At 42.6% G+C, this 11,766-nt stretch overlaps 1 protein-coding gene across 1 annotated transcript in view; it reads left to right on the top strand.

The window, feature by feature from the left end:
* Positions 1-11,735, top strand: part of vaspa (vasodilator stimulated phosphoprotein a) — an 18,162-nt gene extending 6,427 nt beyond the window's left edge. Inside the window, exons 3-13 of the mRNA XM_084103962.1 lie at positions 2,154-2,334; positions 2,425-2,494; positions 3,566-3,923; positions 6,893-7,056; positions 7,802-7,850; positions 7,926-7,959; positions 8,052-8,103; positions 8,401-8,469; positions 9,982-10,054; positions 10,136-10,193; positions 10,283-11,735. Coding sequence (XP_083960088.1) covers positions 2,154-2,334; positions 2,425-2,494; positions 3,566-3,923; positions 6,893-7,056; positions 7,802-7,850; positions 7,926-7,959; positions 8,052-8,103; positions 8,401-8,469; positions 9,982-10,054; positions 10,136-10,193; positions 10,283-10,320 — 1,146 coding nt within the window. The 3' untranslated portion in view covers positions 10,321-11,735. The remainder of the gene's footprint in view (positions 1-2,153; positions 2,335-2,424; positions 2,495-3,565; positions 3,924-6,892; positions 7,057-7,801; positions 7,851-7,925; positions 7,960-8,051; positions 8,104-8,400; positions 8,470-9,981; positions 10,055-10,135; positions 10,194-10,282) is intronic.
* The last annotated feature ends 31 nt before the right edge of the window (positions 11,736-11,766 follow it).

The raw sequence follows: 11,766 nt of genomic DNA on the forward strand, positions 1-11,766 counted from the left end.
TTTTTTTTATTAAATTCATAAAAGACAAAGAATTACAGGAATACTGGATTCTAAACCTCAAATAAATGCCACAATCAAGAGCTGGAATCAGAACTGAGGGAGAGACTCCCAGAACTCCTCATATGAGCCGCTCCCAGTATAAGCGTCTTTCCTCACCATTAATGCTGGATAACACACATACGTCTATAATGGCCAGTGCAGTGGTTTCAAACTCCGGTTTGAACACAACAGGCTAAAAGTTTTTGAAATTTTCAGTGCATGTCTGTGTGAGGTAAAAGGACACCAGCTCTTGAAGCTCCGCCCCCTGTGCCGGGAGCAGCAGCTCATTTGCATTTAAAGGGACACACACACAAAAACGGTGCGTTTTTGCTCACCCTCAAACAGTGACAATTTTAACATGCTATACCTTCACACACACACTCTGGGGACATCAGAGACTTACATTTACATTACATTTAGTCATTTAGCAGACGCTTTTGTCCAAAGCGACTTATAAATTAAGACTAAATTAAGCGAGTCATCATGAAGAGGCAAGAAACAATCCAAGAAGTGCTCAAAATACGAAGTTCAGGCATTGTTAGTAGCATAAACCTTTTTTTTTGTAAATAAAAGAGACTTATTTTACATCTTGTGAAAAGGGCGTTATACCACTGCTTTAAAGCCATTTAAACCAGGTAAATGGGCATTTAATGTGTGAGACAGGTTTAGACAATCATGGGAAGTTTAGTGTGTGTGAAGCCACAGCACGAGGAAGGAGGAAGTCACAGAGATTGTGTTGTAGATACTGTATGTTCAGTTTTACTCTGAATATCTTCATGTTTGGTGTGTTAATGCATTCGTTGCTGTTTATTTGCATGCTGGGCATCGTAGGAAAGTGTTGTGTGCTGCAGATCTCTGTGGTTTTCTCTGAGACGTCTCGGTCTCACAGCTCCTGAATTGTCTTTCATTTCCTGTGAGATCGTCTGAGGTGTAAAGAGTACCTAAAAACAATACTTGAGCAAATGTACAGCGAAATTATCTCTTGAGTTACAAGTCACTAATTCCAATGCAACTTGAGTAAACGAAACGTGAACAGACCTGAAGTGTTTTACTGGTGCTGAATGTTGGCTCAAAGATGAACTAGTCCTCAACAAACCAAAAGGGCGCAAGTAAACCAATAAACATCTCTTCAATAAATTGGATAAATAAATGAAGTAGTCACTGGTTTCGGCCTCATCATGTCCTCATCTCGTATGAAACACCTGCGTTTCAGCAACGTCCTGCTAATGCACGCGCATCATGTGAAGTGGCCTTGATGACCAGTTTAGGGCGAATAAGAGAAAAACGCACAAGCTGTAGTACCTTCACTGCCCTGTAGATGGCGATATCACTACTTTTGTAGCTGAGATAAACTTAAAGTTTGGTGCCATGCAAAATGTAAGGAGTAATTGCATTCATCTACTGCATTCATATGCTAGAGCTACATGATTAATCTTTAAAAGATCTTGATTCAAACTCCCATGCAATCTTACTCCTAAATGACAACGATTCCGCTCTGTCTATTAAACCGAGTTCGATCACAGTGAACATTACATTTTCATTTCTGCATTTGGCAGACGCTTTTATCCAAAGCGACTTACATTGCATCTCAAGGTACACATTTATATTCTTATTAGTTCTTGCTTTCTCTGGGAATCGAACCCATGACCTTGGTGTTGCAAGCGCCAGTGCGCTACTGTTTGAGCTCCAGGAAAGCCTGTAGACGTGCAGATCTGCGCTCTGATCCAGAGAGAGAGGTGTCATCAATAGATATGAAACTTTTTAACCACAGAGTATCATTATTTCTGTTTTACAACAATTCAGATCATCACAGAAGTACTGGGATAAAAGTTTATAGTTCACATATAAACACATATAAACACTGTCCAAGGTATGAATAATTTTTTTCAAGGAAAAAAAAAAGTTTAAATATGTAATTTTGGTACAATTATTGACTACAGCGACTTTTAGGAGAAATTTACATTTTGTCAGAACCTCATGGTATTTTGTTTAGTTGTCATTCAGATTAATCTTTTATGTACCCTGTCCTTTGTGAATGTGATGCAGAACAGCGACGGGTTTGTAAGCGGAGCTCCAGTGTGTTCTGATGTGTGTGTGTGTGTGTGTGTGTGCAGGTGGTCATTAACTGTCCTCTGGTCCGCGGGATCAAATATAACCAGGCCACTCCCACGTTCCACCAGTGGCGGGACTCGCGGCAGGTGTGGGGGCTAAACTTCGTCAGTAAAGAAGACGCGGCTCAGTTCGCTAGCTGGATGATGCACGCGCTCGACGTGCTCAGCGGTCAGGCAGATTCGGGTCAGTGATCAGGAATTATTATTACTGTCTCGTATTACCTGTATGTTTAGAGTTTGGTCTTATCTGTGTGATTTGGTTTCTGTCGTACAGGTGCGTGTCCTCTTCCTCCTCGACCGGCTCAGAACGGCCCGAGCGCTGAGGAGTTAGAGCAGAAGAGGAGGTATGACCATCATCATCATCTTCATCATCATCATTAGATCAGACCTGCACAACAGTCCAAATCTATCCTGATTCACTTCACTTACTGTTAGTGATTCGTCAGTGATCTTATTCTACACTCATCAGAATGTAACACTTTTCCTCCTCAGCTGATGTCATCAGTCCCTCTTATTCATCAACCAATTACATCAAGTCCCGCCCACATTTATTTCTCACTGAACATGCGTTTCATGCGTCACATTACAGAAGCGATACGAGTTTTCTATTTATTTGTCTGTCTGAGAATATACTATATATATATATTTATTTATCAGTCCCTCTGAAAATATATAATATAATGTATATTTCTTTTTGTATAATATTTATGTTTATTTATATATATATATATATATAAATTTTTTTAATTTTTTTTTGTCCCTGAGAATATATATTTATTCATTTATGTATTTGCCCTTGTGAAAATATATATTATTTATATATTTGTGCATTTATTTATTTGCGCATTTAATTGACTTATTTATTCATTTAAGTTTTTATTTGTGCTTTTATTTATTTGTGCATTTATAAATTTATTTGTGCATTTATTAATGTTGCATTTTTTTTTGGTGCATTTATTAATGTTGCATTTATTTATTAATTTGTGCATTTAATAACTTATTTCTGTATTTATGCATTTATGCATTTATTAATTTATTTGTGCGTTTATTAATTTAGTTGTGCATTTGTTAAATAAAAAAATTAATAAAAAAATGCACAAATAAATTAACAAATGCACAAATAAATTAATAAACAAACAAATAAATTAATAAATGCACAATAACAAATGCACAAATACATTAATAAACACACAAATAAATTATTTATTTATTTTTGTGTTTATTTATTTGTGCATTTGTTAATATATTTGTGCATTTATTCATTTATTTGTGCATTTATTCATTTTATTCATTTATTTTTGCATTTATTTATTTGTGCATTTATTTTTTTAATTGTGCATTTATTAAATACTATTTTAAATGGTTCTCATGTGGATGTCAGTGAGATGCTGAGTGTAACTGGTGTGTGTGTTCAGGCAGGAGCAGCAGGAGAGAGAGAGACAGGAGCAAGAGCGACTGGAGAGAGAGAGACAGGCATCTGCGGCGCCAGCCCCGCCTCCTCCTCCCGCTCCGGCCTCTGCTCCTCCTCCTCCACCCGGACCTCCACCTGCTCCAGGACCCCCGCCGCCCCCACCACCACCACCACCTCCTTCAGGAGGAGGAGCTCCACCACCCCCGCCCCCGCCCTCAGGAGGAGGGGGAGGAGGGGGAGGAGGAGGAGGAGGGGGAGGAGGAGGAGGAGGAGGAGGAGGAGGAGGAGGAGGAGGAGGACTAGGAGGAGATGGAGGTCTGGCCGCAGCACTCGCTGGAGCTAAACTACGGAAAGTGGCCAAGGTCAGTCCGAAGTTCACCTGATCCACCGTGTTCATCTTCAGTGATGTTTAATAAGAGGCCTGTATAGAGACAGAGCGCATTCCAACAGTCTCCATTGACTTTGTATTGCAAGAAGCTGCCTCCTTGTCATTTCTGACTTATAACAAAAAACAAATCAATGTCTAAAAGCTGCTATGTGACAAGGTGTACAGCAAACAAGCTAAAAAACCCAGAAATAAGTTTTTATATGCTGTCAACCCCAAAAAACGAGCGTTTAAGGACACAAAAGTGCACAAAAGCGCACAACAGATTTGTCTCTTCTGGGCACCAAGGAGACGGCTAAGTCAGTAGGCCGGTCAATGGCAGCCACGGAGAGACATCTTTGGTTAAATCTATCCGACATGAAAGATAGGGATAGATCTGTTCTAATGGACGCTCCGCTCTCGCCTTCTGGCCTTTTTGGAAACTTGGTTAACATCGTTTGAGAGGTTTCAGGAGGCGAAGAAACAAGCAGCGGCATTCCAGAAGTTTCTTCCTCGCCGAACTATGGTCCCCGAGACTGCTTCGCCCAGCTTCGTGGAAGCTACTGCCAAATATATCTCGTTGGGTCCTGCTCACTAGAGAAAAGGGTTACAGAATTCAGTTCGGTTCTCATTTGACCAGATTTCTTGGGATCCTCCCTACGGTGGTTGACCCCGAGCAGGCTTTGGTTATGTAGCATGAAGTTCAGACTCTTCTACGAAAGGAGGCTATAGAAAGGGTTCCTTCTCCCAGCAGGGAGTCAGGCTTTTACAGCCGTTACTTCATTGTTCCAAAGAAGGATGGAGGGTTGCGTCCTATTCTAGATCTGCGCCAACTAAACCGCAGGGTTCAGAAACTCAAGTTCAGGATGCTACACTCAAACAGATTGTGTCACAGATTCAGTCTTTGTCACGATAGATTTGAAGGACGTGTCCATGTAGCCATCCATCCTCATCACAGGAAGTTCCTAAGGTTCGCTTTCGGGGGGCAAAGCGTACCAATATCGGGTTCTTCCCTTCGGCCTAGGTTTATCATCCCGCACATTCACTTTCACCATGCGTGGATGCAGCTCTGGCTCCACTGAGACTCCAGGGCATTCTCGTGTTGAATTAAATCGACGACTGGTTAATTTTAGCTCTGAGCAGATGACAGTCCTGCATCGAGAGGTCGTTCTGTCTCACATAAGAACGTTGGGGTTGAGGCTCACTTTTCCAGGCATGGTTTGGGATTTGACGACAATGCAGGCACAATTGTCCCGTTCGTATAGCATCGATTCTCTCAGTGTAAATGGGGTAAAACTCGGCCAGACACTCACTGTAAAATAGTTTCAGAGACTGTTGGGTCTTATGGCAGCTGCGTCCAACCTAATAACTTTTAGCCTTTTGTACATGAGACCCCTGCAGTGGTGGGTCAGAACATCTTGTCGAGACAGGGGCTGAGGCCCGGGGAATGGAGACTTCCCGAGTTGGTGAAGCTCCTATGGGAGAAGTTTGGTCAAGCACAAGTAGTCCTATTTGCATCTTAAGAGACAACTCACTGTCCCATGTGGTTCTCCCTCACGCATCCAGCTCCCCTGGGGTTGGATGCGATGGTTCAGTTGTGGCCAAGGCTATACCTGTACGCCTTTCCTCCGATATCTTTGCTCCCAGGAGTTCTGGAAAGGGTTCGCCGGGACGGGGGATGGGCCGTCTTTTATTAGTAGCCCTGTACTGGCCGGCCCGAGATTGGTTCTCGGACCTGATGTGTTCCTTCTAGACGGCTCTCCGATGGAGATTCCGATCAGGAGGGACCTATTGTCCCAAGCAGTGGTCACGATTTATCGTCCTCGCCCGGAGTTGTGGAAACTGTGGACTGTGAGGGGGCCCAGCTCATAGAATCTGGTCTCTCGACCGAGGTCGTGGAAACCATTCTCCAGTCCAGAGCTCCCTCCACGAGAAGACTATATGCACTGAAGTGGAGACTGTTCTCTTCTTGGTGTGGAGAACGTCAATTGGATCCAGTCAACTGCCCTTTGGTTCAGTACTTGATTATTTGCAAGAACGTTTCTCTGCTGGATTATCTTCTTCCACCTTAAAGGTGTATGCGTGTCTGCTTACCACACTCCTCTGGGTGGTGCATAATTGGGGAGAGATCCTCTCATTACTCGTTTTCTTCGTGGCACTCTGAGGTTGAGAATCTCACTCTCTTATGAAGTGGCTGGTCAGCCTTCACCTATGGCTATCCGGGCCCATTCTACCAGGAGTATGGCTGCCTCAAAAGCTTTATTGTCGGATGTCTCCCTTCATGACATTTGTGATGCGGCAGGCTGGTCCTCACCACACACATTTCTGAGGTTGTATAACTTGGATCTTGGCTCCAGGGTCTAGGATGCTTGTATCTTAGTGTAAGCAATGATTTCACACAGACAGGCATTGGTTATTATGGGGTATAGTGGGTATCGTCACACCATTGGACTGATTTCACACGTGCTTCATGGCGCAAAAACGCATGGGCGTTCCCACAGTGTCTCGACACAGGTTGAGTTCCCTCTTCAGGGAACCAGGGTTACATATGTAACCTAAGACGTTTTCCCCCTCGGTGGGCTTGGTTTTCAGATTATGACGTGTGTCGCTCTGTCTCTATGTTTGAGTTTTTGTACATGATCCGAGTGAATGATTGACAGGTGAGTGGGCGGTCCTTCAGTGTTGTCCATGATACATCAAAACTACAGATCTGATCCCCTGACAGATGTAAACACCCACTGTATGAGGTCGTGGACTGGCGCTTTTCAACCAGGGGCCTCAAGATGACTTAAAATGAGACAAACTAAGCTAAACAACATAAAATCAAGATGTTTTTTTTATTTTAATTCTGCCCCTCAGAAACTTTAAATATTATTGTGTACAATGATGGCCGTTAAAGTCAAAAGCGTAGAGAAACTCTCATGCATGAACTCAGAGCCCTCTGCTGGTTGTTCACTGGATGTGCAGGACGACAGTGGAGCGCCGGCTCCTGCGGCGAGCGCCAGTTCAGGAGGAGGTGGAGGAGGAGGTGGAGGAGGTGGAGGAGGTGGAGGAGGTGGAGGAGGAGGAGGAGGAGGAGGAGGAGGAGGACCAGGACTGATGGGAGAAATGAGCGCAATTCTCGCTCGACGGTCAGTTAAATACCACCACAATCATATGATGTTTGCTCTGGAATACTATAGCATAAATTTAGTCCAAAACGACACGCTTAGACAGAAAGTCGTTTAACAGCCAGATCTTACATCTCTTTACTTATACAAATTACTTATACTTGTATACAAAGACTGTGCACTCATATTACTATGAATGGTAGAGAGTGCAACAAGCAATATAAGTGGAGCTGCTTTATTCACCGAAACCATGATTTCAGAATAACTCGCCTCTAAACGCAGATACCCGGCTGACAAAAATATGTTCAAAGAGTGTTTTGCTAACGTTCCCATGACTGAATGAATGTTCTCCGACTGTTCAAAATGTCCAGTTTTTGTCTTAAAAACGTTATTTTTCTTGGTTATGTGAACGTTAAGGAAACGTTCCATCGTATCATTCTTCAAACATTATGTGAACGTTACTTTTGAATGTTCTCTGAACGTTCTGAAACAAGTAACATTTAATAAACGTCTAACTAAAACATTTCAGAAGAAAACATTCCATGAATGATGTATTCGATTCAGAACGATTTTGAACAGTCAGAGAAAATTCATTCAGTCATGGGAACGTTAGCAAAACGCTCTTTGAACATATTTTTGTCAGCTGGGTATGAGTCATTCTGAAATCATGGTTTCGGTGAATAAAGCAGCTCCACTTCAGTAATGCGTCACGACCATCAGACAGTCTGCAGCCTTATTTACAGATCTTCCTCTCTGTGTGTTACAGAAGAAAAGCTACGGACACTCCAGGGGCGAAGAAGGTTGAAGCGAGCAGCGTAAGTGTGTTTGTGTTTTACTGGAGCTCTGTGTGATGGTGACACCAATCTCTGATCTCTGATCTCTGTTTTCAGACTGATTCTGTGAGCAATGACTCCAGATCTGCAGGTGAGAAAATCACTTCTTACCGCACTTCCTGTTTACACTGAACGGTTCACTTCACATCCTGACCTCAAACGTGCTTTATGTTTCTCATTCAGATAAAGCAGACGTGGTGAAGAAGCCGTGGGAGAAGCCGTCGTCCGTTTCACGGTAAAGTCGCGTCTTCTTCTGTGTGTCTGTTCACAGGATCAGTTAAACATGTCATCAGTTTTCATTTTAATTTTATTTATTTAGTTATAGCTTTTGTCATTTGTATTAGTTTTTGTTTTTAAAGATATTTCTAAATAGTTTTTTTTAAAGTTTTATTTCAGATAGTAATCGTTGAACTTCATCTTGTTTTAATTATTGTCTAGTTTTTTTATTTTATATTTATGTTTTGTTTCATTTCAGCTTAACAAAAATGTTTTTAGTTGGTTTAGTTAATGATATGCACACTGGTTTAAACAGGGTCAACTCAGCGTCTAAGACTCAGGAGAAGAGCCCAGTTTCTCCAGCAACCGCGGCTCCGTTGAGCAGGTATTTCATGTTTCGGACTGAGTGTACTGTGTGTTTATAAAGGTTCTGTGTGTCTCTAAGGGTTCTGTGTGTCTCTGAGGGTTCTGTGTGTCCCTGAGGGATCTGTGAGAGTTCTGTGTGTCTCTGAGGGTTCTGTGTGTCTCTTCTGTGTGTCTCTGAGGGTTCTGTGTGTCTCTTCTGTGTGTCTCTGAGGGTTCTGTGTGTCTCTGAGTGTTTTGTGTCTCCAAGGGTTCTGTGTGTCTCTAAGGGTTCTGTGAGGGTTCTGTGTGTCTCTGAGGGTTCTGTGTGTCTCTGAGTGTTTTGTGTCTCCAAGGGTTCTGTGTGTCCCTGAGGGTTCTGTGTGTCTCTGAGGGTTCTGTGTGTCTCTTCTGTGTGTCTCTGAGGGTTCTGTGTGTCTCTGAGTGTTTTGTGTCTCCAAGGGTTCTGTGTGTCTCTAAGGGTTATGTGTGTCTCTGAGGGTTCTGTGAGGGTTCTGTGTGTCTCTGAGGGTTCTGTGTGTCTCTTCTGTGTGTCCATGAGGGTTCTGTGTGTCTCTGAGGGTTCTGTGTGTCTCTTCTGTGTGTCTCTGAGTGTTATGTGTGTCTCTGAAGGTTCTGTGTGTCTCTGAGGGTTCTGTGTGTCTCTTCTGTGTGTCTCTGAGGGTTCTGTGTGTCTCTTCTGTGTGTCTCTGAGTGTTATGTGTGTCTCTGAGGGTTCTGTGTGTCTCTGAGGGTTCTGTGTGTCTCTTCTGTGTGTCTCTGAGGGTTCTGTGTGTCTCTGAGTGTTATGTGTGTCTCTGAGGGTTCTGTGTGTCTCTGAGGGTTCTGTGTGTCTCTTCTGTGTGTCTCTGAGTGTTATGTGTGTCTCTGAGGGTTCTGTGTGTCTCTGAGGGTTCTGTGTGTCTCTGAGGGTTCTGTGATGGTTCTGTGTGTCTTTGAGGGTTCTGTGTGTCTCTGAGGGTTCTGTGTGTCTCTTCTGTGTGTCTCTGAGGGTTCTGTGTGTCTCTGAGGGTTCTGTGATGGTTCTGTGTGTCTTTGAGGGTTCTGTGTGTCTCTGAGGGTTCTGTGTGTCTCTTCTGTGTGTCTCTGAGGGTTCTGTGTGTCTCTGAGGGTTCTGTGTGTCTCTGAGGGTTCTGTGTGTCTCTGAGGGTTCTGTGTGTCTCTTCTGTGTGTCTCTGAGGGTTCTGTGTGGCTCTTCTGTGTGTCTCTGAGTGTTATGTGTGTCTCTGAGGGTTCTGTGTGTCTCTGAGGGTTCTGTGTGTCTCTGAGGGTTCTGTGATGGTTCTGTGTGTCTTTGAGGGTTCTGTGTGTCTCTGAGGGTTCTGTGTGTCTCTTCTGTGTGTCTCTGAGGGTTCTGTGTGTCTCTTCTGTGTGTCTCTGAGGGTTCTTCGTGGCTCTTCTGTGTGTCTCTGAGGGTTCTGTGTGTCTCTGAGGGTTCTGTGATGGTTCTGTGTGTCTCTGAGGGTTCTGTGTGTCTCTGAGGGTTCTGTGTGTCTCTGAGCACTAAAGCTCCATGTGTCTGTGGTTCTTGCAGGACGAGGCCCGGCAGCAGCACCGGAGGAGACTCTGGATCCAGAGACGGTTCCGACCTGGAGAAATTCAAAGAGGTCAGCAGCTCCTCCTCACACATCGACTCGTTTCTCTTTTGAACAGACTGACTTACTGAAGCATGATGTGTCTGATAACAGGAAATCCTGGAGGAGATGCGCAAAGAGCTGCAGAAAACCAAAGATGAAATCATCAGCGGTCAGTCGTGCTCTTCCTCTGCTGCTCTTCTGCTGAAATTCAGTGCGGTTCTAGATTTGACACTGGGATTGTTGTGCTTTCATCCACAGCTCTGATCGAGGAGCTGCAGAAGAGCAGTGTGGTGTAGCAGCTTCACGCGTCAGCATCAGGACGATGAAGAGACGTCCGCTCAAACCACAGACACAAGACGCTTCTTCACAAAAATGAGCTTCTTCCTCAGTATTTTTGAATGAAATTAAGATATATTTACTTGAGAAGCCAAATGACATCAGATATTAAGTCTTGGTTTGCACAACCAAGATCACATCACAACCAAATCAATAAAAAATCAGAAGAGTGTGTGGGCGGAGTCTCTGCAAGCACACTGCACTCATTCTGTCATTGGCCACATCATTTTATACAATATTAAAAGACGTAAGAATAAGTCTTAAAAAATGATATTTATTAAAATTTATTTAAAATATCATGTATGTCATTTAGCTTCTCAAGTAAATGCATCTTGGTTAAAGAATGTTTGTTTAGATATTTTTACTGGAAAACAAGATGCCTTCAGTTCTGGCCCACTTGCTATTTTTACACCTGCTGCCTTTCACTTCTCTTTTTTTCATCATTTTGTATGTGTGTGTGGGTGTTTGTGTGTGTGAACATTAATGATTTCTATTATTTTTCTGATCCGCTGCTGTTTATTCCATCCAATGCGTGTGTTTTAATCAGCGGTTCACCATGTGCTGCATCTAGAACTAGTGTCAGTAGTTAGTTGTTTACCTCTGCACTAATTAGAAAGTGTGTATGGGCTTCTGTGTAACTGCAGGTTATTTATCATCCACTGTTCTCTGATATTTATCATCCACTGTTCTCTGATATTTATCATCCACTGTTCTCTGATATTTATCATCCACTGTTCTCTGATATTTATCATCCACTGTTCTCTGATATTTATCATCCACTGTTCTCTGATATTTATCATCCACTGTTCTCTGATATTTATCATCCACTGTTCTCTGTGTTTGACCAGGGGTTTTCAATCTGGCCTCCATAGAAAAGCTCAGAGAAAAAGTGCAAAAATAAATGAATATAAGATTGGATGAAATAAATAGAAATCATTTTAAATTATATAACAGTGCAGCATTAAAGTGAGGTGAAAAACATAATAATGTAACATATACAAATCAAAGCGAGATATTTTGAATAATATTATACTTTTTCACCATATAAATTGTGAGTATATTTTAATTGTGTTTATTGGTGTCCTTTGAATGTGAAAGATTGAAATCCCCCTGCGTTAAATAATGCTTGAAGTTGAACCCGATGTGAGTCTCAGGGAAGAATTGAGTGTGTGTGATTGCAGAGCAACATCAGATGTGGCGAACGAACGAACTACTATGTATTAATTTTGTATGTCGTTAACGAAAAAGTACTGTAGTATTTCCATGCTTTTTGGTCATGTACGATGTACGTCAAAGTACTCCTGCTGATTGTTTTACAGACTGTGAAAGATCCGCTATGCAGCGCTTGAAAGTGCAAATAAAAGCTGATCCCGGATCAGCGTCTCAAAAGTATTTAATTTATTTAA

The sequence above is a fragment of the Abramis brama genome, assembly GCF_963993115.1.
Source record: "Abramis brama genome assembly, chromosome: 25".
Classification (NCBI taxonomy): Eukaryota; Metazoa; Chordata; class Actinopteri; order Cypriniformes; family Leuciscidae; genus Abramis; species Abramis brama.